The sequence below is a fragment of the Oryza glaberrima genome, chromosome 3 (genome assembly GCF_000147395.1).
Source record: "Oryza glaberrima chromosome 3, OglaRS2, whole genome shotgun sequence".
NCBI classification, from domain to species: domain Eukaryota; kingdom Viridiplantae; phylum Streptophyta; class Magnoliopsida; order Poales; family Poaceae; genus Oryza; species Oryza glaberrima.
In genome coordinates, this window is record NC_068328.1 from 6,979,667 (window position 1) to 7,002,683 (window position 23,017).

The 23,017-nt window shown below is 44.4% G+C and overlaps 2 protein-coding genes across 7 annotated transcripts; both read right to left on the reverse strand.

The window, feature by feature from the left end:
- Positions 1-86: 86 nt before the first annotated feature.
- Positions 87-12,045, reverse strand: LOC127767322 (bZIP transcription factor 1-B-like). 6 transcript variants are annotated; one of them, XM_052292613.1, is made up of 17 exons: positions 11,696-12,043; positions 10,926-11,064; positions 10,764-10,835; positions 6,259-6,357; positions 5,849-5,951; positions 5,713-5,772; positions 5,527-5,631; positions 5,164-5,247; positions 5,008-5,067; positions 4,577-4,743; positions 4,453-4,504; positions 3,686-3,728; positions 2,903-3,165; positions 2,731-2,808; positions 1,397-1,522; positions 1,041-1,130; positions 91-956 (listed from the first exon to the last, which is right to left on the reverse strand). In XM_052292613.1, exons 5-16 carry the CDS (start codon positions 5,903-5,905, stop codon positions 1,074-1,076), a joined length of 1,152 nt encoding a protein of 383 aa, XP_052148573.1. In that variant the 5' UTR covers positions 5,906-5,951; positions 6,259-6,357; positions 10,764-10,835; positions 10,926-11,064; positions 11,696-12,043; the 3' UTR covers positions 91-956; positions 1,041-1,073. The 6 variants fall into 6 exon arrangements, with proteins under 6 accessions (XP_052148577.1, XP_052148576.1, XP_052148573.1 ...); XM_052292614.1 differs by lacking the exon at positions 10,764-10,835; XM_052292617.1 differs by lacking the exons at positions 10,764-10,835; positions 10,926-11,064 and having other exon boundaries at positions 87-956; positions 3,692-3,728; positions 11,696-12,045.
- Positions 12,046-12,831: 786 nt separating this feature from the next.
- On the reverse strand, positions 12,832-14,480 carry LOC127765052 (3-ketoacyl-CoA synthase 4-like). Its single transcript, XM_052289850.1, has 2 exons — positions 13,948-14,480; positions 12,832-12,847 (listed from the first exon to the last, which is right to left on the reverse strand). Exons 1-2 carry the CDS (start codon positions 14,478-14,480, stop codon positions 12,832-12,834), a joined length of 549 nt encoding a protein of 182 aa, XP_052145810.1.
- Positions 14,481-23,017: the final 8,537 nt, after the last annotated feature.

Consider the following 23,017-nt stretch of genomic DNA (forward strand, 5'->3'; position numbering starts at 1 on the left):
TTTTGTTGCATGTCTCTCTTTTTAGAAGATACGTTTTCTTTATAAAAAAACACATAGAATTAACAATACAAAGCATGTCTTTATAGCTTGTAGTCGGGCTTTACGATCAACTTTCTCGTACACATCGTTATATACTTGAGCTACAGGCACAAACAAAGAATTATAATTAGAGCGGGTACAATAGCAGGCTATAAGCCAGCTATAAACATATTTTAAAGATATAAAGAAAGAGAGAGAAGAGCAGCAGACTACAGATCTATAGCCAGCTGCAGCACGGACTCTAAGACGTAATGTGTGTATGTATGTAGGACCAGATATTAATAGTATAGTAAGCAACTATTATATGAATTGGCTATTACATTGGCTATAAATGATTTGAAGCTAGTAGTTGGCTATACTATTAAACTTGCTCTTAGCTAAGGTAATAGACCACACCTAACTTAAATATCTCTACCTTACCAAATTTTGATAATGTTAGAAACATGCCCGCCACATAATATTCTGGGTGAGAATGACAGGTTCCATAGTTCAGCTTCCCTTTGCAAAAGAATGATGCAGCCAGGATAGCAAAATGCAACAAAATTTCCTTATCACGACCCGTTAGTACATTATACAAATTTGTGCCTCTAATTATCTGAATGATAAGTCACAAACTATAACTGTGACACACATCAATTCAGGTAAAGACGCTCAATGAGCAGCTCTACATCAACTATCTCAGAAGCTAACCCCCAGAGTTTCAAACATCACTTGGGGACTTTTACATGGTACTTCGTAGAATCTTACACAAGTGCAGAAAAAAAAAAGCATAGAGTACAGCAGCCGCGGCAACTGGAAGAAGAATCTGTAGCCATCATGTCAAATCCTATGATACAATTCTACCTCTCGGCCAAAAATCTAATAGCATACATGAATACCTCCTAATTATCGGACCTACCATGTCGCCTCCAATTTATCTGAAAATTCAAGAAAGTTACAACAAAATTTTAAGAATATGTACTCTGTAATAGCAATGGTAGCTCCAAGTAATTATTCCTTACATCAGAAGTCAGAAAGTGATAAGTTACAGCTTTTCACTCTTTATACCAGTTTCCATTTGATTTCTCGCCTTCAAGCTCTTTAAGCTTTTCCTACAATCATTAAAAATGCCTCAAATAAATTTCAAAGTAAAGAATGAAATGTTAACTCCAAACGTCTAAAAGAAGATGGGTTCAGGACTTCAGGGGTAGTTATCAGTGAACCAATGCGTTGGAAGTAACAGCCTGTGAGGATTGGGTAATCCCCTAGTATGTTTTGCCCTTGATCCACTTTCTTATTTGCAGCAAACTAAAAATAGTAACTATTGTCTACTGCACATTATGGGAAGTGTAGGACAACAGAAGAACACAAATCTTACATGTAAAGTTGTATTTTCTGAGGTCAAGCTATTGCACTTCTCCTGAAGTTGTTTCAATTCTTCCTTAAGTGAACTGTTTTCCTGCTTTAGCAAATCAGCTCGATTGGCTACTTCCTCCCATTCAGCCTGTAGTATTTCATTTGTTACAACATATATATCATCAAAAGGAAGGTTAATAGTAAATTTATAAAAAAAAATACCGCAAAAATAACATTGCATTGCTTATTTAACCCTGGTCATATACATCCAGCATTGGAATAACTAGGTGTAACCAGCACCTGCAACAGTTTCACTACCCATAGCAGTAAAAGGAGATACGGTTGATAAAATAGTACACTAGTAATGGACTCCTCAAAAAAAATACTCCCCCCATTTTTTTTTATATGCTGTTGGTTAGTTCAAAAATGAACGAAACAACATCATATAGGAAAAGGGAGGGAGTATACTAGTGATACAACAAGCTGAGAACCCTAAGACGAACCATACATTCTTAAGTTAACAAATGGACAATGATATGTATGCGAGAAGCCGAGAACCAAAAAAAAAAAAAAGAAGAAGAAAAAGAACCAATCCACCCTTATATCACCAAAAGAGAATTGATCAAGAATATCTGCAGTCAACCTAATATTGTATTGGGAGGTTGTTTCCCATGCTTGCTTATATATCCATGACTTTTAAAACAAATATAGTGTGTATTTTAAAGATGTATCTCAAGAAGTTAGAAAACATCTCTCTACACCAGTCAAAAATGTAGTTGCCAATTTTGCAACTCACTGGATTGTCATTGAAGTGCGGTAAATTATACTCACTCGACTAATAAGGTACTGGTTCAACAACAATTGGGTTGTAATCCTAAGCAGTTTGAATTTCAAAGTTTGATGTTTTAAGAATAATTTGGGTAATTTTTTACTTGTCTTTAGCAATCATGAAAAGAGAGCTGGGTAATGAGTAATGAAAATCCTCTACAATTCAAAATCAGCTTTGAATTATGATCCAATGGACTGCCAAGCTAATATCTTCAAACATATTGTTCAGTTCAGATTCTGGTCAAACCATCCATAAAAGAAAATTCATTTAAAGCACCATCAATATCCTGGGCTCTAGCATAGCGTGCATGCGCGCATGCATGCCATACAGGCTATGTATATTTAAGTATTATTCCCGTCTGCGGTCAATTCAAATAGGTTCAACCTTATCAAAATTCACTGCTGATTAGGTTGAATCCAAGTTGGCCTCTTATGGATTAGTTGTTTACAGAAACACAGACTACCCAAAGATAATAAGAACAGCAAACGACAGCCAAATCCATGCAGACTGGTGCAGAAACTACAGACCTGCTTGCGTAATCTTGAACGTCGAGCTGATTCCCTATTTGATTGCTTCCGCTTTTGTCTCTTCAGTTCTCGCTCATCCTACATTAAAAATAAAATACAGCCCTAAGGAAATTGCAAGGTTGGTTCCTGTAACACAGCAAAAACAAGAAACAAATCCTGCACAGCAATAAACCTGTATGGCTGGATCACTGAGAACAACATCACGAGAGTTTGATGAAGGAGCTGATGCTGGTGCTGCAATAACTTTATTATGCATGGGTACTGAAGTAGGAGTACCCCAGTAATCCATTCCCATGTTTACACCAGTTGCTGGACCAGCCATGGGAGGAGGGACAGGCCAATATGGCATCATAGGGTTAAGCACAACTGGCCCAGTAGATGCTTGTACGGGCTCAACCGCAGAACTCTGAGCAGTAGCTCCTTTGTTGCTAGCATCTGGACAAAAAGGTAATTAGATTGCAGTCAATCTTTACTACATGAGAAAAATTTCTTATTGTCTTAACTAATATATTTATTAATTGCTTATAACAAAAACAAGCATAGTTTCACAATTTTATTCTTCAATAAAGCTACCAATGGCAGGTTGTAGAATATGTTCAGTACTATACTAGGAGTAAACCCCTAATATACCACTGGAAATTTCGTCGGTTCCTAATATGTCATCAAAATTTTGCTTGTACCAAATATGCCACTTTGAATCCAAATCTAAACCCACACCCAATATGCCAACGGATGATGATTGCATATGGTACTTCCTCGCCCTTGCTTTCTTAAAAACCTTGTGTCTAAACAGTGATTTTTGCCATATGTGTTTTCAACACGGAAAATGTTTTTCAGGCATGCCTCCTGCACCACTATAATATTCATGAGTTTTTGCAGAATCTTTTATGAGCTACAGATTTTCCTTGAAAATTCTACTGTTTTATATAAAAAAAAGAGAGGTTCTTAATCCTACCATTACCCTGGCCATGCTCAGAACCATCCTTTGTCCTTGAACCCTGCAAGCAAATTGTTTGTACATATTTGTCTTAGGTTAGCAAGAAAATGATCGTATGAAGCAAAAGGAGCAAAAAGGAAAAAAAAAACATAGAGGATTGAGTGCATTCATATACTTTGTTCACAGGCTAGAAGGCTATAGTGCATTTTGAAAGTAGTGGCAACCATGGATACACCCAGCACAAAAAGGTACCAAACATGCATGCAACAAAAAAAAAGATCCATTCTTTCAAAAAAAAAAAAAGATCCACATACTATAAGTATTTGGTGGGGAAAAGAAGTTCCTAAGGGTTTCAGAACAATCGATCAACACTAATTATTAAAGGGTACAACACATGTGGCGAGAGCAAAGAATAATCAACTCGAGTCTAATAACTAACGACTTTGCAGATCTTTATTTTGCAAACATCCAGAACCTTGAAGAGAAGTACAACCCAACTAGTCTAGGTGGGTTTCTGATGGCCAATATGCAGAGCCAGTGTGCAACCCTAGTACCCAACTAACTTGCACCTCTAAATAGTGTACCAGTTCAGTACAGGTGCCGTAAGCAATAATACAAAGGCTTAGACTCTAGATATTGTGCCTGACAAACAAGACCTTCAGTAGGGGGGGGGGGGGGGGGGATGCCAGAGTGGTAAAACAAAAGGCATGCTGCCTTTGGAATTTGTACTGGTGAGAAAAATGAACTGAAGTAACATAACAAAGCGGTATGATAGAGTGACATACACTTTTTGAATTTGTACTGCTTCCTTCAGAAGAACTTCCACTTCCGCTCTCACTGCATATCATATGTTAAAAAAAAGTCAGCGTTTATCCATTATAATCACAGAGACAGAAGAAAAGGGGCTACCTGTGTGAAGAACCTTCATTGGATGAGGATGCTGAAGGTTTTGCGGGCGCCTTTTTATTTTTTGTTGCAACTACATCAAGATTACCTAAGCTTCCTTTCGATCTCTTCAGGGGAGTCTTCCGCTTACTTTTGCCTGACTTATCTGTCTCTGTTCCGCCAGCAGATGTCTAACAACATGATTTTCAACCACAATCATATCTAATCTAAGTAGACAGGTAATGAAATAAAGGTGCAAATCAAACCAATTAATTTTTACATGAAAATGTAGCTAAATTATGATAGCATAAGCAACAATTTTGACAGCAAGATCACTGAAACTGGAATAAACGGACACAACTAAAAGACCCAGGGAAGCAAAAAAAAAAAGATTAGATGAAATTCTTCTTGCCTTCTACAACTACAGAGCAGATAAAAGATGCCCAAGAACTTACAGGAGTTTGAACTGTCCCATTTGGTGATTGCCCGGGATAAGGATTGTATGGGTGTGAACCCTGGTATAGAGACAATTAGAATGAAATTCTTTGGTAAGAGCTATTCACATAACATGACAAAAACTATTTCATTAAGTAAAATGTAAGAGTGAGTACCGGTAGCATAGGTGCCTGCTGATATGGTGTCCCTTGCGCATACATCGCCGCATATGGCGGCGGTGTTCCATAGGGAGGCATCATCTGACACGAGCAATTCACATCACATGTTAAAACTGATTTTCCATAGCTTCAGAGTAGCTAACAGCATCCTTCATACAAAAGAAAAACTACCAAAACCCTAAGGCCAAAGGTTAAAAGGACTGGGTAACTCAAATGAATGCAGCGGAAAGGTCCATGCTACCATTTGCTTATTATCACTCATGCTTAGACTTATCTAGACATAATTCTGATAAAACAGCAGAAATGGTAGTGGTATAACCAGAACACTGCATCTATAGCAAGAAATTAATGTGAATGTACCTGTGGACCCCACATATATGGGTGCCCCTGAGGACTTGGAGCCACATTTGGATGGAAAAAACCCGGTGGGGTCATTGGAGCTGTCCCAGCAGGATTATAGTATGCCTACAGATTGATACTAACCAGTACAGTAAACAATATAGTGGAAAAAGTTAAATGGATCCAAGATGAACTCATTTTATGAACCTGAAATTGAGACCAGTCCGGATATGCAGTAGGAGGATTAGTGGGTGTACTCTGTTCATTCTAAAACAAGCAAAACAAGGTAAGAGAATTTCACTAATTAGTAATTAGTCTTGTAGTTTCAGATTGTTGTACATACCTGTGTCGCCGATGATTTTTGAGATTTGGACCTAGTGGCTACCTCTCCTTTTCCCATGCTTTATTCCTCCCTAGATTACTCTATTCCTTTTAACACCTAAGTTCTGAAAATAAGACAAATTTATGAAGTGATCATTAATCATGTGTCTCAATGGTTTTTAAAATAATGTTTTCCGAAACGCTTAAATTAGATCTTCCTTGCCTTTAAGGAAGTGAAAAATAAAAGGATTTCAGCAAGCAAACAAATTGTGTCATGGATAAAATAATTTTGAAAGGAGAGATGACTATTAATCATTATCAGAGCATAGAATAATACACAAGTGCAGAAAAACACTCGGAACCCAACAAACATGGAAAAAAAATTATCAGGTGAAACGATGAATATATAAACAACCGGCAGAAGCTTCCTACCTACAAGACACCTTTGATCTTCTATATTTTCTTGGTCAATGAAGCAGTGGAGTCTCTAAGTATCATGGATGCGGCAGAAAATTTTCTTATTGACTAGCACTGTGGAACAAAAGTACAAAGGAAGATCAGACGGTGTATTAATAACTTTTGTCTAATAAAACAAGGAAAGGAATGCTAATCAAAATATTCTAAACAGCAAGCTGACTACAAGAGAGAGACAAGTTAGATATGTGTATCAAATATATGATAGTACCATGAGTGCTCAAACAGATGATAGCGTTATGCGCATATCACAATTACGTGGCCATCAATTACGATGGGCTGTTTCACACGGTACCGATATGAGAATCCATGTTTGACATATTTTTACTTTTTAACTTTTAAAACCTTGAGTGTTGGCAGGTACAGAATTCTATAAGGACCCCCAAGATGGTGAATTTTAAGAGCATATTTTGTCAAACTCTTCAGTAGTTTAACTTTTAATCAGACTCCTAATTAATTTCAAGCTGTCCGCTGATGTCAAGTAAATGCGGGAAGAATTGACGATGGAGGTTCTTTTAAGCAGCAACTTATGGTGTCATCCTCATCCAACACGTCAGGCAAGATGCACCTCGCATTGAGGTGTTTGTCATTAGCTATTATTAATAGTAGCTGTTAACACAAGGATCAATGCTTTTGCTTCATATTATGCTCCTGTTTTTCCTAGAAAATAAAAGGAAAGATAAAAAAAGACTGCTAGAAAAACATATCACAAGCATTCTTATTACTTAGTTAAATCTTTATGCCCCAGTTGGACAATACTCTATTAGAATTAGATAATTAGTGCCTTTGTTGTAAAAAGGCTATGGCTATTCACGTATTGCAATCAGGGATGCTTTTGTGTCAACAAAAAGGCATTTAGGTAAGGAATGCGTGCTGCTTTAATGCACCACACAAATTATCAAGAAATAGATATTTCATGCTTGACGACAATCCACTAAAACCTTCAGGCAGCCAGGTGTAGAAATATTTCAGTTGATTAAGAGTTTATAGGATGAGTCTATCTGTATGCCAGCAGAACTGGGCTTAGTTCCTAGTGGTGGGAGCACAGGACCGTGTAGCCAACTAGCCATGACACGGGACTGAACCCCAGCATTAGGGGTTTGGCCACTCCATAATTATTTTCCATATGCATGAATAATGGTATCTCAGATTTTGACACGGTTTCCGACACACTTCTCTAACAGTAGTTTTCCAGTAACATGGTACTCCGTAGTAAACTTAAGTGGTAATCAAAATACTTGTGTCCGTATTGGTGATCTACGTTTAAAAAGTTTGGCTAGTTACATTCTTCGATGGTGTCTGTCCCATAAAGGATGGGTGCTTAGTTTATAAATTTTCTCAGGCATAATTAAATTCCCACAAACTGGATAAATTGATGTCCACTGTCACCCACGTGATTACACCACTGAGGCATTCGTACAAGGAAAAACAAATATTAAGTATTGTAATGACGACGTTTTCTGAAGTGATAGTAGCATCAAACGGATATGCATCAGAAAAAAAAACAACATAAGAAAGACAGGAGGCAAAAAAAAAAGCGCCAAACCCACGGATCCTCCACGGCAATTCCACATTCTAAATCCTCAAATCGCGTCACGGGGACACTGAGTAGATCTACCCAGCACCCTCGCCGGCTCAGAACTCGCGACTGGATTTGGATTCCACCGCCCGCGTGGGCGAAAAGAAGACTAGAAACAATCCAGCGGAGCGGAGGGAGCGGGCGAAAAGAAGACTAGAAGCTTAAGTCACACGGCTTACTGAGAGGGAGGGAGGTAGAGGCGCTCGCGATGGATCTCTGCTCCGCGCCAATCCAGCAGAGCGGGGCGGCGGTGAGAGGGGAAGTGCCCTAAGGCGGCCGCTTGCTCCAGCGGGAGGCTGCCCCCAGGTTGGGGAGCGCTTGGATTTGGGAAATTCGGGGGAGGCGTGGCGCATGAGAAAGAGAGAGGAGAGGAAAAAATTGGTCTGAAGGCACACTCAAATCACGAGTTCACGTCGTCGGGAAGGTGACCTCCTGAGAGAGGGTGAATAAAAAAAAAAGAAGAAGAGCGGCTAAGACAAGTGTGTGGTTTGTTGGTTGTGTGGACCTGGAGAAAAAAATGCCCAACCCATTAAAGCCCGAGCCCGCTTCTGGTTACAGTACCATACTACCATGTGCTCCGATTGGCACATTATAGAAGCTTTCTCTTTGCAATTAAAAATGACAACTTTTTAAATCCAAAATTTTCACATTTAAAAATTTTGGATTTACGAATAGCTCTATGTATATTTTTATTAGTTTACTTAAGCGAACAGCGAAAGTGATGAAGAACCCCTACATACCCCTACAAATTATTAATTTTTAAAAAGGCATGTTTAGTTTCAAGTCACTTGAAAATACACAAATCTCAGTCTTTTTTATACCGTCAAGATTTCATCCAAATTCATGTGGACTTTTTCTCTCCCCCTTAATGGACCTAACCCATCCCACCAGGTCCCCAAACCAAACATAAGTTCCGTGCTTGTGTGCATCCATCCTTTCGATAGAAGAGAAGATATAAGGGGGAGAGAAAAAGTCCACATGAATTTGGATGAAATCTTGACGGTCTAAAAAAGACCGAGATTTATGTATTTTCAGGTGACTTGAAACTAAACATGCCTTTTTAAAAATTAATTATTTGTAGGGGTATGTAGGGGTTCATCACTTTCGTTGTTCGATAAAGTAAACTAAAAAAATATATACATAGATCTATTCGTAAATCCAAAATTTTTAAATGTGAAAATTTTGGATTTAAAAAGTTGTCCTTTTTTAATTGCAAAGAAAAAGCTTAGTATTGTGCCAATTGGAGCACATGGTAGTATGGTACTGTAGCCGGAAGCGGAATCGGGCTGTAATGGGCCAGGCATTCTTTTTCTCCAGGCCCACACACAACCAACAAACCACACACTTGTCTTAGCTGCTCTTCTTCTTGTTTTTTTATTCGCCCTCTCTCTCAGGAGGTCACCTTCCGGACAACGTGAACTCGTGATTGGAGTACGCCTTTAGACCAATTTTTTTCCTCTCCTCTCTCTTTCTCATGCGCCATGCCTCCCCCAAATTTCGCAAATCCAAGTGCTCCCCAACCTGGGGGCAGCCTCCCGCTGGAGCAAGCGGCGCCGCCTCGGGGCGCTTCCCCTCTCGTCATCGCCCCGCCTCTGTTGGATTGGCGCAGAGTGAAGATCCATCGCGAGCGCCTCTACCTCCCTCCCTCCCTCGCCACACCTCCCCCAAATTTCGCAAATCCAAGTGCTCCCCAACCCGGGGGCAGCCTCCCGCTGGAGCAAGCGGCGCCACCTCGAGGCGCTTCCCCTCTCGCCGCCGCCCAGCCTCTGCTGGATTGGCGTGGAGTGGAGATCCATCGCGAGCGCCTCGACCTCCCTCCCTCCCAGTAAACCGTGTGACTTAAAGCTCTCGATTTGTTTCTGGTCTTTTTTTTCGCTCGTGCGGGCGGTGGAATCCGAATCCGGTCGTGAATTCTAAGCCGGTGAGGGTTCTGGGTAGATCTGCTCGATGTCCCCGTGGCGCGATTTGAGGATTTAGAATATGGAATTGTTGTGGAGGATCCGTGGGTTTGGCATTTTTTATGTGCCTCCTATCTTTCTTATGTTGGTTTTTTTTTTGATGCATATCCGTTTGATGCTACTATCACTTCAGAAAACGTCGTCATTACAATACTTAATATTTGTTTTTACTTGTATGAATGCTTGAGTGGTTTAATCGTCTGGGTGACAGTGGACATATGACTTCAATTTATCCAGTTTGTGGGAATTTAATTATGCCTGAGAAAATTTATAAACTTAGCACCCATCCTTTATGGGACAGACACCATCGAAGAATGTAACTAGCCAAACTTTTTAAACGTAGATGGCTCTGTTGCCTACCCAAATGGCTCTTTTGTGGGTTCACTTATCAAATCTAATGGATCTGTAATATACTGATCAATTCCATCATTCATGACCCAATTATGAATAATGCAACAAGCTACAACAATATCTACTTGAGTTGGACAAGGAAAGAATGGGGTGGCATCATCTAGAATTTTGAACCTCCTCTTTAGTGCCCCAAATGCACGTTCAACTGTGACACGAAGGGACGAGTGCCTAAAGTTGAACAACTCCTCATTTTGCACCGGATTATTCCCCCACTCATTCAAGTGGTACCGGACAAATGGAGGGAGGAATCCTGGTTTGGCTCCATATCCAGCATCAACTAGGTAGAATTTTCCTATCATATGATGGACAAGTTGGTCACATTTCTATTGAGATGGAGAAATTGATGAACTAAATTAATCTATCACCTTGGGGTATAAGGCCATTTTCACGTTCCAATGCATCTCTTAAAACTAAAGCATCATGTGCTATACCCTCCCAACCAACCAAGACATAAGTGAACCGAAGATCAAAATCTATAGTTGCCATTACATTTTGCGTGGCATGAGACTTCCTACCACGAAAAGAGGGCTCGATATTCTTCTGAACAGAGGCTCTAATATGTGTGCCATCAATAGCTCCATACAATCCTATTTTATATTCAACACCATAAAAGATCAGGGGACATTGAGGTTTGTTAAAATATAAAATTGAAAATGAGACACAGATGAATCTCACACCTTAAAGTAAGGATCCCACCTAGGGTTCCCGGCAATTTTACTTGGGGTGTCCAATGAGGGAGGCCTGATTAGTTCATCTCGCAGCTCACCAACAGTATGAAGCACTTTGTTGAAATAACGACTAACTGTTTCTCCGGACCTATCAAAATTAGTGCCAACTTATCTATTTCTAAGATTGTGCCCTGCTGTATTTAGAAACATAGTTACTTGTTCCTCAATAGACATGTGGATGGTATCTTCAAGCAAACCACGATTTCTAAAGAGCTTACAAAACCGAAAGAAAGAATCTTTTCTAAGTCTAAGCATGTTATCGTTCCTCCAAATTTTTGTGTTTAGATACTCAATTCTCATCCTATCCCTTTCAACCATTGGGTCATATTTAACACCTTCCCTCCTAGAAACTATCTTTCTTTTCCTAGAATGAATAATCATGGCCATCATTGACAACAATAGATTGGCAGAAGCAGCAAAAATTAAAACCTTGGTCCTCTTATCCATCTACAATACAACAATCAAAGAAAAATAAACACGTTGCCATGTCATGCTCAAGCATAAATCATCTCATCAAAAAATACTTGCCCAAATCACATAGTAATACTTGTTCACGTCAGGAAAATAACTACTGTGTAAAAATTGATAAACGAAAATATTGCAGTGTGCTTGAACAGATGTTGACAGCAAGGACATTCATATCATGCAAACGGAATCGCGCAGATCTAGCATTATAAACAAAATATCAGAGATGGTACACACTGCTAGGGTTTCCTTACCTTGGCTATGGAGGTAAGGGGGAGCTGACAGGGCGGGAGAGGCGGAAGAAGCGGGGGGAGAGGCGGGAGCTGCGGGCGCGGGACTGGGAGGAGGAGGTGCAGGAGCAGCTCAGCCACGAGCCGGCGCGGCGGCGGATGAGAGGAAGGAGGATGGAGAAGGGAAAGGGGTCGGCGGGAGGAGGGATGAGAGGAAAGAGGATGGAGAAGGGAGGACACTGGCGTCGCTGGCCCGTGGCACGCCCTCTTGCGCACGAAGTCGCCGCCGCCTCCCTCTTGCGCACGAAGTCGCCGCCGCCGCCCTCTCTCTCGATTTCGCTCTGATTGTGAAGGGGAAAAACAGGATACGGTGAGAAAAGAGTAACGCACTTGATGCGCGAGAGGGAGGTGGAACGGATCGGTCCGCCACTTTTTTTTTTTTCCGAGCAAAACGAACCTGCGGTGCAAAATTTTGGCGCGTGACATCTTATTATATACATTGTGGTGTATGATGTTTGGACACTAATAAAAAAACTAATTACACAATTCATCAGTAAACTGTGAGATAAATTTATTAAGCCTAATTAATCCATCATTGGCTGTTTATTGTAACACCACGTTGTCAAATCATAAAACAATTAGGCTTAAAAGATTCGTCTCGCTAAGTAGTCACAATCTGTACAATTAGATATTTTTTAGCCTATATTTAATATTTCATACAGGTGTTCAAACGTTTAATGTGATATGGTGTAAAATTTTTATGTGGGAACTAAACAGGGCCATAGGCAGAATATTCCTTTTTCGACCTAACCTAACCTATACAGTCCTTCAACCAAACACCTATAAAAATGGGATGGCTCCAGCTCAACCCACCAAAATACGGGCCTTGATGTATATCCAAAGATAGATTTGTATTATTTAAATCAACTAGTTGATTCCCCGCGCATTGCTGCGGGTTTAGAAGAATAACCAAAATATGCAAGTAGTGTGAAGAGCATATATATGGTAGGAAACAAAGGAGCTTGTATTATGTATAGAAGATGCCATAACACCAGCAATTGTCTATTTATTAGCAACATTTTGTTTAAAATACATTGCAATATGGATAGCCTATATAGTGGTCGTAGACATGATTGCGTTGATGAAAAATTGATTCTCTTTCAACCACCTAAAATCCTGCAAATAAAAGGTATACTTACAAAATTATATGTGAAACATGAAGTGGACAAAATAATTAGAGAAGCCTTCTCGGGGCTATAGCGTTTTGCTGAAACCAAACCTAGCAGTTGCTCTATTGGAGGAGAAATGTATAGTCGATAAACTATTGGCATGGATGAGCGAAAAAGTTGGGGCAGTAGAGACTCAAGCCTAGAGCAAAGATGTATGTTGTGCATACATGGTCAACCGGTGCTGATGTGTTGATATGGAGGAACAGGGGGAGTGAAGGAAAGTGCAAGCATGCATAGAAGGATGAGTGTGTTCAGCAGGAGAAACAAATTTATAAGTACATTGTGGACCATTTGCCTTCTCGATGGGCCGGTTTCAGGTGCATCATGCATGTTGATATAACGATTAATTGCCATTGATGTGCATGTTTAGTTGATGAATTGGAGGAGTCACGAAACCGTGAGGTGCTAGGGTACTTTGATGAGTCTTGTCTTTTCAGATGCTCATCCTGTAATGGGGATAAACGATGGAGATGAATCGGCCATGCCAGGTCGATGGGAGATGGTGGTCAACTGGTCATTCGCGGTGAGCAGAAGATGATCGCTGGCTCGATTTTTGGAATCGGACCAATTAAGAGCAAGTCGAGGCCGAGGAGATGATGAGTCAAGGTCGTTCGCAGACACGCGCGGTGGTTCTTCGTGTAGGGATGATGGGCCGCGCGGACTGCTACTCTGGAGATGAGCTCCGCAGTCTTACTGGGCCGATTGGAGGATGTGCGGGAGGAAGATGTGTCTAGTTGGGCCGACCCAACAATTTGGACCCTTTTTCTTAGAAAAAGGTACACCAAAGGTCCCTCAACTTGTCAGCGAGATGCAAAAAAACGTCCTCAAACCACAAAACCAGATATGCGAGGTCCCTTAACTATACAAAACCAGTCACCCGAGGTCCCAGGGCAGTATTGACGCCGGATTTGTCCCACGTGATGGCTGAGTCAGCGTGGGACCCACGTGGGTCCCACATGTCAGAATGCCACATCATCTCTCTTTCCCCTCTTCCCTTCCTTCCCCTCTCTCTCTGATCCTCTGGTGGCCGTCGCGTTTGTTGGTGACGAGCGGACGATGACGACGTAGGACATGGCGTGCGTCCGGAGGAGGTTCGCGGCGACGTTGACGCCGATGGCGCCCGCGGCGCAGCCCATGCCAGAGAGATTGCAGGTCTTGACGTCGCCGGGCATGCCGTAGTGGTTGGTGATGATGGCGGATAACGACGGCGTGGCACAGAACCCACTGCAGTTGACAACGACGACGCCGACGGACGACAACGGCACGCCGATCTTGGCGAAGAGGTCGTCGAGCGCCGGGAAGAAGAGCATGTGTGCCTCGCGGATGGCCTCGACGTGCGTGGCGGCCGGCGGGATGTGGTGCAGCAATGGCGGGAAGTAGGTCTCGTTGCCCATGCCGCTGGTCATGAACCCCACGCTGTCGTCGTCGAAGCAGCCGATGAGCTTGAAGTGCTCGAGCAGCCCGGCCACCGGAATGCGTCGCCGGATGGAGCGACCGTGACGTGGATAGAGGTGGCGGCTGTACGCTCGCGCGTGTCGCGTGCGTTCGCGTGACGGGGTCTCGGCGATTCGTGCGGCCATAGTTGGGGCGCAGCCAGGGAATTCAGTGAGGGAAACGGGCGTGTGCGGTGCCGCTCCCACTGCCGGAGCCAGCTCCACCGCCGGCCCAGGTTCCCTATAACGTCCCGCCTCTCTGAGGCCGGGCCCAATTACATCTAGCAGCTTCCTAGGACATAGACTGCCCTCACAGACCAACACAAGTCTTTTCTGCACACTTTGTCCTCACTCGTGCGCACGCAGGAAGAATTTCCCGGTCGGTCACCCATCCCCAAATTGCTCCAGGCCAAGCACGCTTAACCACACCAAATTGCTCCAGGCCAAGCACGCTTAACCATAGAGTTCTTTGGAGACCGGTTTTCGGAAAAGAAGTTGTAACTTATTGATATGAGTATTCTATTAATCCTATTAAGCCCTGGGCCGGGATGTCACATTCCCCCTCCGTCCCCATCAGATTGGGCGGCGTCCCATCCCCCCCGTCCCTGTTGGATTAGGCGTCGCGTCACCCGCTTGCGCCCGGCCTGCCGCCGCTGCATCGCGCTGCCTCTCCACACCGGCACGAAGGGGGCGAGGAGGCCGGCGAGCTCGCGCCTAACCACACCTCCTCCCCCTCCTCCTCCTCCCCCTCCGCCTCAACACCCCCAGCTCCCTCCCTCCCACCTCACCACCATGCCCTACCGCGGCGCGACGTGGGCGAGCGCTGCGCCGTACGGCCGGCGCCGGGAAAGGGCGCCGACGACCACCATGCCCGTCGCTAGGGGGCTGTTGTCACGCCCTGAAGTTACCCCTTTTCCTTGCTTTAAAAATTGTTTAATAAATTGCCTTAAGAAATGGTTTGAATTAACCTAGAGCTAATTCCCTAATTAATAAATGCATTCAATAATTGGAATTGGCATTGTGGGATTTTTCTTGGGTTCCACATGTCGCATTATATTAACAGGATTTTTAGTGGAATTTTCAGAGCCCTATAAGTAATTTTAACCAATTAAAATTCGCAAAGTGCAATATTTTAATCCCAGGAAAAATCCTTTCTCCTTTTTTCTTTTCCTTTCTTTTCTAGATGGGCCGTCGGCCCATCTCTCTCCTGCGCCCCCTCCCTCTTGCTGGGCCGGCCCAAGCCGCCTCCTCTCCTCCCTTAGGGCGCCGACAGGTGGGGCCCACCTATCGGTCGTCTTCTTCCTCCAGTCGTTGGAGCTGGAGCTCGAACCGCCCAAGCCGCCGCCTTTCCCGCCTCCCCTGCGCCCACTCCGCCCCACTCCGCGCGCACGCCGCCGCCACTCACCATGGCCGGCCGGCCGGCTTTGTGCCGAGCCGAGCCGTGCCTCGCCGCCGCCCACACCGTCTGATCGGCCTCCCGGCCGATCTGGACCGTCGGTCCCGTGAACCGGCGGTGGACCACCCGCGAGGTCCCGGTCCACGGTGGACCGGCTTCCTTGAGCCGCTGCCGGGTGATGCCCGTATGTCAGCGCCCCCCACCTGGGTGACGTCAGCCCTGGGTAATATATTGCGCAATAAATAATTAAGGCCTTTTCTTTATTAGTAAAAACACAAAGAATATTCTAAAATTCATATCTAATTCATCCGAGCTCCGTTTAAGTCCATTCAAGTCTCAGTAAATCAAGAAAAATGCAAAGAATCCATTAAAAATGGTTTTGTTTCCTGTTTCAGTAGTCTTATAGCATGCTTTGCTTGTGTGCTTTGTTTGTCGCGTAGATTTCGGCCGTTTCGTTGATCCGCGGTTCCTCAAAGACGTTGCTGTGGTCTCATCAGTGCGAGAGCAAGGCAAGTCATGCATTACATTTGATCATATTGTACCCAATTTACAAATATCCCGCATTTCTATTAAATGTTGCATTCTTTTACAATGTCATGTGGGATGGGTCCTATTACTCAGCCATTTATTGTTTACCCTATGCCATTGATAACTTGGGTATCAAAATGATTAGATGTTGGTTTAGGAAATGCTTAGCCACGCTTAGTTCAACTAGTACACAAATGGAGGATCATATTATTACATAGACTTTAACTATTAGCATAGCTTTGGGTTGGTGCCACCGCAATGGTGTTAGTTAATTAAAATACACTGAAAGGTGGGCTGTGGGTGCATGGTTTTGCTGGTCGCACCCATGGCAGTTAAGGACCGGTTCACGGGAAACCTTGTGAGACTTACCGTGCTTACCATAAGCGGGAGTGGGTAACTGCTTGACTTGTAGTATAGCTCGACCCTTTCCTAGGCACCGGTGGCGAGGGTGGGCGTGATGGAGTTGGGTCGGTTGGGGTGTCTGGTTGTCCAGCTGCCGGATTCACCGCGGCGCACGAGGGGACTGCCCACTGCCTTTTGAGGGGTGGGGGTGAAACCTTAGCGTGGTTTGGATGGTTAGGGGCGGGTTATACGAAGGGTCTTGTCACGATTTCCCCCTTTGCAGTGCCATGGTGGTACTTCGGGGCATGGCGACATGTGTGGAATTGTGTCTTGTGGGTACAGTTGTACACCTCTGACCAGAGTAAAACTATTTGAATAACCGTGCCCGCAGTTATGGGCGATCAACTAGATTCACCGTGATTAGTCTCACCCCTAGTTTAGCTTAATGAACTGGTTTAGTTCAGGTGGTTGGTTGGGCCTGTTGCAACTTGGTGTAGCGTTGGACAGTGATTGGTTAATATTGATTAATTTCTACAACTGTTTTACTGCTTTCAACTACTGTTTTTGAATGCAAGCTTTATGCAAAATAATCTCTAGCCTCCTTTGATTATATCCTGCATCATACCTCCTCTTCCGGTATGACTTGCTGAGTACAGTGGGTAGTACTCAGTCTTGCTCTCTTTTCCCCCACACAAGAGCTGGAGATCTTCCTAGTGGGAGCTGTCTTGTTGAAGTTGGTCTCGTCGCTGCCATCAAGGATTGCCTGTGGAGTGGAGTCACCCCGCTGCTGAAGTCAAGCTTCCAAGTTTAGCTCGCTTTTACCTTTTCCGTTGTATTTGTAATCTTTTATATTTTTGTAAGACGTGGATCTGTATGTCAACAATTGTCGTTTGTGTACCCTGGCTGGTCCTGGACAGGGGTTTAATGCACATTTAGCTTAGAAATTATGGTTCGTGAATTTCTGGGCGTGACAGCTGCCACCTCCACTGCCTCCGCCACTGCTCCCTATCCGTCGGCCGCCGCGCACGCGCCCGCCTGCCGCCACCGCCGCTCCATGCCTCTGCTTCTCCGGCCGGCCTGTGAGAGAAGAGTGAGAGAGAGAGGGGAAAGAGAGAGGGAAGGGAGAGAAGAGGGGGAAAGGGGAGTTGACGTGGCACGCTGACATGTGGGGCCCACGTAAACCAGGGTCAAAACCACCGAAGGACCTTGGGTGACCGATTTTGTATAGTTAAGGGACCCCGTATTTCTGGTTTTGCGGTTCGAGGATGTTTTTGTATCCCGATGACAAGTTGAGGGACCTTCGGTGTACCTTTTTCCTTTTTCTTGTAGATAAATGAAGATCCAGTGGTGTATATCTTATGTACATATTGATCAAACGGCTAATATAATGTTGATGACGTGGCGAATTGAAGAGACTACTTTATAGAAAGAAGGGATTTATGTTCATGAAAGTATATCTTTACCTATATATATATATATATGTATATATATATATATATTATGGCAAAATTTGCTACAGGGCATCGAAAAAAGTGTAATTAGCTCGTGGACACCGCAAGAATGAGAATTTGTTGTCGGGCATCACAAAAAACGTGTAATTAGCTCCTGGACACTTGGGGCTTTATTTTATTATTTCCTATGGATTTGGAGAGAGAAACACTTGTGAGAGTACGATTTTGCACCTGCCCTCACACCAGCCAGAACACCGCCGCCACCACCTCCGCCCTTGAGCCCCTCCCTTCCCCTTGCGCCAGCATGCTCCCAAGACACCCATAACTCTTTTTAGCGATCAATTTTAGGACCCCTCCGCTGGAGAGCCGCCGCCACCATTGCCGCTGTCCACCGTCCTAGGAGCTCGAGCAAGCGCGGCGGCAGATGCAGGCGCGGTGGTCAGCGTAGCGAGCGCGCTGGGGAGAGGGGGAGAAAGACGATCGCGCGCCTGCTCTGCGCCGCTATCAACAGTGAAATTTGGTAAGCCCGGAGTAGTCATCGGCTTAGAGTCAGCATCGGCTTCGAAGTCCTGAGATTAGCCGATGAGAGTTGTCAAGTCGTCAGTTGTCGGATTCTTGCTATATTCGGTTAAGGAAATTGATCTACTAAAGGAAGCTTATCTAGAAGAGACCGAGTTCAAAGAGAATGCGGCATGGCAAGTTATCTATTAATTAGAAATAGTTTGTTAGTTTCCTTTTATCTTTAGGAAAGTGTGTTTAGTGTCCTATAAGGACTTTATCTTTTCCTTTTATCTTTAGGAAAGTTTCTTTCTTGTCCGGCAAGGACTTGTATCAACCCATGGGTATAAATATGTACACCCGGGGTCCATGTAATCAATCTTCACGATCAATACAATTCGGCTCATTGCCACCTTTTTTACCTTTTCTACTTTATTTTATCATCCGGCGGGACTTGGCACCCGACACAGGGCTGCATCGGTGTTCGATCTCCGGCGAAGGGGTAAGTCCAATGTTCCGTCGGTCCAAGCAGTTGTATCGTCTACGTCGGCGTCGTTCAAGGCTGCATCAGTACATTCGACCTCTTGGATTGCTCTGGTTTGGATGATATATTTGCCTACCTATTTATCATATGTTTATGTTAATCTAGTCTTAGCATATCAATTTAGCTCTATCGGCTGCTTCTCGTTTTAGGGTTTCTGCCGGTATCGGCTAAAACGTGTTGCTAGATTAGATTAGCTTAGACATCTACCACCCTGAAAATCAGTCATCGGCTTGATTGTCTAGATATTGTGGTTCTTTTCATACTTAGTGCTGCATCAGTTAAGTTTGATCTACTAAGGCCCTGTTTGATTCAGCTTAGGATTATTATAATCTGGCTTATTAGGAGTAAGTTGAAATTATAATCTATAAGCCAGATTATTATAATCTAATAAGCTACTCTAAAGGAGATTTTTTCAGATTATTGAGTGGTTAAAGACCCACTACCCCTACATACTTGAGAAAAATTACCCACCTATGCCATCAACCGAACAGATAGCTGAGGGCATTATAGACTTTAGCCTTTCAAACCCAATAATTCATGCCTCCAATAATCCAGACAAATAAACAACTCGCAGCTTATTTTATATCAGCTTATTATAATCCAGCTTATAGTAATATGGTTTAATAATAATAATCATAAGCTGAAACAAACAGGGCCTAAGTCGTGCTTAGAGCCATAATCTCTAGCCTGCTTTTTGACTGCCAATAAGGGTTTCATCGGGGTTTCAGCGGATGAGTTATCTGGACGTTGCATCGGCTCATAAGGATTGCATATACATATAAGTTGGATTTAGCCGATGACAACAAAGGTTTCACTGTTTAATCTGATCCTGTGGATTTCATGACATCGGACCTCCAGCCGATGTGTGCTTTAACCTTCGGATCGATGCTTATTTATCATATCATTATTTGCCGATTGGTTTATACTGGATTATATTGTTATTTTATTACATCATCATCAGCCGATTGCCTTTATATCATTATCCACATTGGACATATAGCCGATTGCTTAAACCCTATCGCTATCGGCTGGTATCGGTATCGGCTATTATCGGCTATCGGCTGGAACTACTCCATCGGCTTGACAGCCGATCGGCTGTTTAGATCTACTATTTGCATATCTTGTCAGTTGCAGGATCAAACTGACTGGCACGCCCGCATCTCATCAATATTTGGACCTGCACAGGAGCTAAGCAGATCTCCCAGACCAGTGTGTTCGATTTTTTCATCAACAGCTGCCCGCTGCCGCGCCCACGCCGGCCGTCTCTCTCCCCTCTCCCACCGGTGCGCGTCGTTCCTGCTCTGTGCCGCTCGCCTCTCCCGCCGTCACGAGTGGTCGCGCTGGCTGCCTCTCACCCCCTTTCCCGCCGGCGCACGCAAGCAAGCCGCCCCTATGGTCCCCAAATCCTATGGTAAACTTGTCTTTATTTAGTGTTTCGCTCTCCAAATCCACAGGAAATACTAAAATAAGGCCCCGAGTGTTCAGCAGCTAATTACACTTTTTTTATGCCCGACAGCAAATTTTGCACATATATATATATATATGTATGTATATATATATGTATATATATATATATATATATGTATATGTATAGGTAAATTAACTGGTGTCTATATATATATATAGCAAATCTATTCTACACCCACCTCCCCCACCCTTCCTAGGGCACAAATCCCTCCTCCCACCTCAGTCAAAGGCTGGTCAAAGCCCCCTCCCGCCAGTCAAAACCGCCCATTGACTCCCTCCCCCGCCCACCACTTTGTTGTTCTCGTCTCGCAGGAATTCCGCAGTAACAGAACGGTCATCGTGTAGTAACAGGACAAATTTCTTGTAGTAACGACATCAAAAAATAGTCATGATAGATCTAGTTTTGCTAAGCACCTTTTTACGAACATTATGGTGCAGACGGATTAGAAAAATAATATATAACGTGAGAGATATTGCTCTCTAAAGATTGAGATTTACTTTTTTTAGTTCTCGTCTCGCTGGAACGGCGTAGTAACGTGACAGTCAATATGTAGTAACACGACTACTGTCCGCAGTAACAACGTTATAAAATAGTCATGATAGATCTAGTTTCGTTAAGTATGTTGTCTCGATTATTGTGTAGTAACAAGACAATCGTATTATTGTTTAAAGATTAGAATTCTAAAAGTTTACTTGTACTAAGCTAACTACTATGTATCTTTGTATGGACAAAGAAAAATACTTTTAGCACTTGTGTTAACTTGTGACCATGCACATGCACTTTTTTAACTCTCGTATTTTGCACAAGATTGAGATTTAAAAATTTAGCTATACACAAGCAGTGGTAATGTGTAGTATCGTTACTACCATATGTTCTTTGTTATTGCAATTTTATCATGATATTACTGTAAAAAGTGTAGTAACGACCTATAAACTTCGCAGTAACGACCTATAAATATCGCAGTAACGTATCGTGTTACTGCACTTCTGTGATAATGTTACTACCGAATCATAGTAACAAGGTATGATTCCTACAGTAACATAATGGGTTTGTATTCACAAAATTTGAACAGATATATAGAGAAAGCAAACAATGATCTCAAATCACATAGTGTTATAGGGTGAATTGGTTAGGAGAGTTTGTTATGAACCATGAGATCATGGGTTCTAGTGTTGAATTCATCAATTTATTTTTAATTTTTCTAGAAAATAGAAGGAAAAATGAGAGATAGGAGAGAAAAACGAAGAAAAGAAAAAAAAGGAGAGAGATCGGGATGGGGAGGAGGGCGATCGGGAGGGAGGCGGCGATCGCTCGGGGGGGAGGGAGGCGGCGATCCGGGATGGGGAGGAGGGCGATCGGGAGGGAGGCGGCGATCGCTCGGGGGAGGCGGGGCGGGGGGGGAAAAAGGAGAGAGATCGGGATAGGGAGGAGGGCGATCGGGAGGGAGGCGGCGATCGCTCGGGGGGGAGGGAGGCGGCGATCCGGGATGGGGAGGAGGGCGATCGGGAGGGAGGCGGCGATCGCTCGGGGGAGGCGGGGCGGGGGGGGGGGGGGAGGCGGCGATCCGGGATGGGGAGGAGGGCGATCGGGAGGGAGGCGGCAATCGCTCGGGGGAGGCGGGGCCGGCGTGATAGGGAGGGAGCGCCAGGAAGGAGGGAGAGATCGGGAGGGAGGCGGCGATCGCTCGGGGGAGGATCGGGAGGGAGGCGGCGATCGCTCGGGGGGTGATCGGGAGGGAGGCTTGGTAGTTGGGCTGAGAGGGGGGGTGTAGAATAGTTATTCTAAGGGGGAGGTGTAGAATATAGCTGTCCTATATATAACTAATATAAATATTTGTATTTTTCCTTTCGTCACATCTAATTTTCGTCCGTGTTTTCGTCCATACACAATCCGATTTGGTTAGCAATAGCGATGGAAACAAATTGCAAAAAAAAAAGGTGGCCGCCGATGCCACCGTCGCCGCCGGAGGGAGAATAGAGGCGGTGGAGGGACCCGTGCTTGCCGGATCCGCCCGCGGTCGCCGCCACCTCTGACGGATCCACCCGCGTACGCCGCAGATGCCGTCGTCGCCGTCGACGCTGCCGTAGGGACGGCCGTTGCCAAGGGAGCGCAAACGCCGCCGACGCCGTCATCGCCGACGATCGCCGTCGTCGAGAGGGAGGGAGGGACGGCCATCGAGGCCGACGGGGAGAGGGAGAGGGGGAGGGACGGATGTCTCCGTCGTCGCCGCGCCATGCTGGTGAGACGGGAAGGAGAGGGGGAGAGGGAGCGGTCCGCCGTCTCCGCCGCACCCCACCGTCGCCACCGCAGGGACGGCTGGCCGCCGGCGGCTCCCCTAATGCTGGATCTGGCGAAGGGGAGAGCCCCGCCGCCGCTGGGACGCCAACGGGCCGCCGCCGCCTCCCCTCCCGCTAGATCCGCCGCCGGTGGTGGGGGAGGGCGCCGCCGCCGCTGCCG

Bases quoted from the DNA above. Each gene is read 5' to 3' on its own strand.
- LOC127765052 (XM_052289850.1), bottom strand. From the start codon at position 14,480: ATGGCCGCACGAATCGCCGAGACCCCGTCACGCGAACGCACGCGACAC.
- LOC127767322 (XM_052292616.1), bottom strand. From the start codon at position 5,905: ATGGGAAAAGGAGAGGTAGCCACTAGGTCCAAATCTCAAAAATCATCG. The intron at 5,773-5,848 runs GTATGTACAACA...TGCTTGTTTTAG, and splicing joins AAAAATCATCGGCGACACAG to AATGAACAGAGTACACCCAC. The intron at 4,505-4,576 runs GTAGCCCCTTTT...TATGATATGCAG, and splicing joins AATGAAGGTTCTTCACACAG to TGAGAGCGGAAGTGGAAGTT.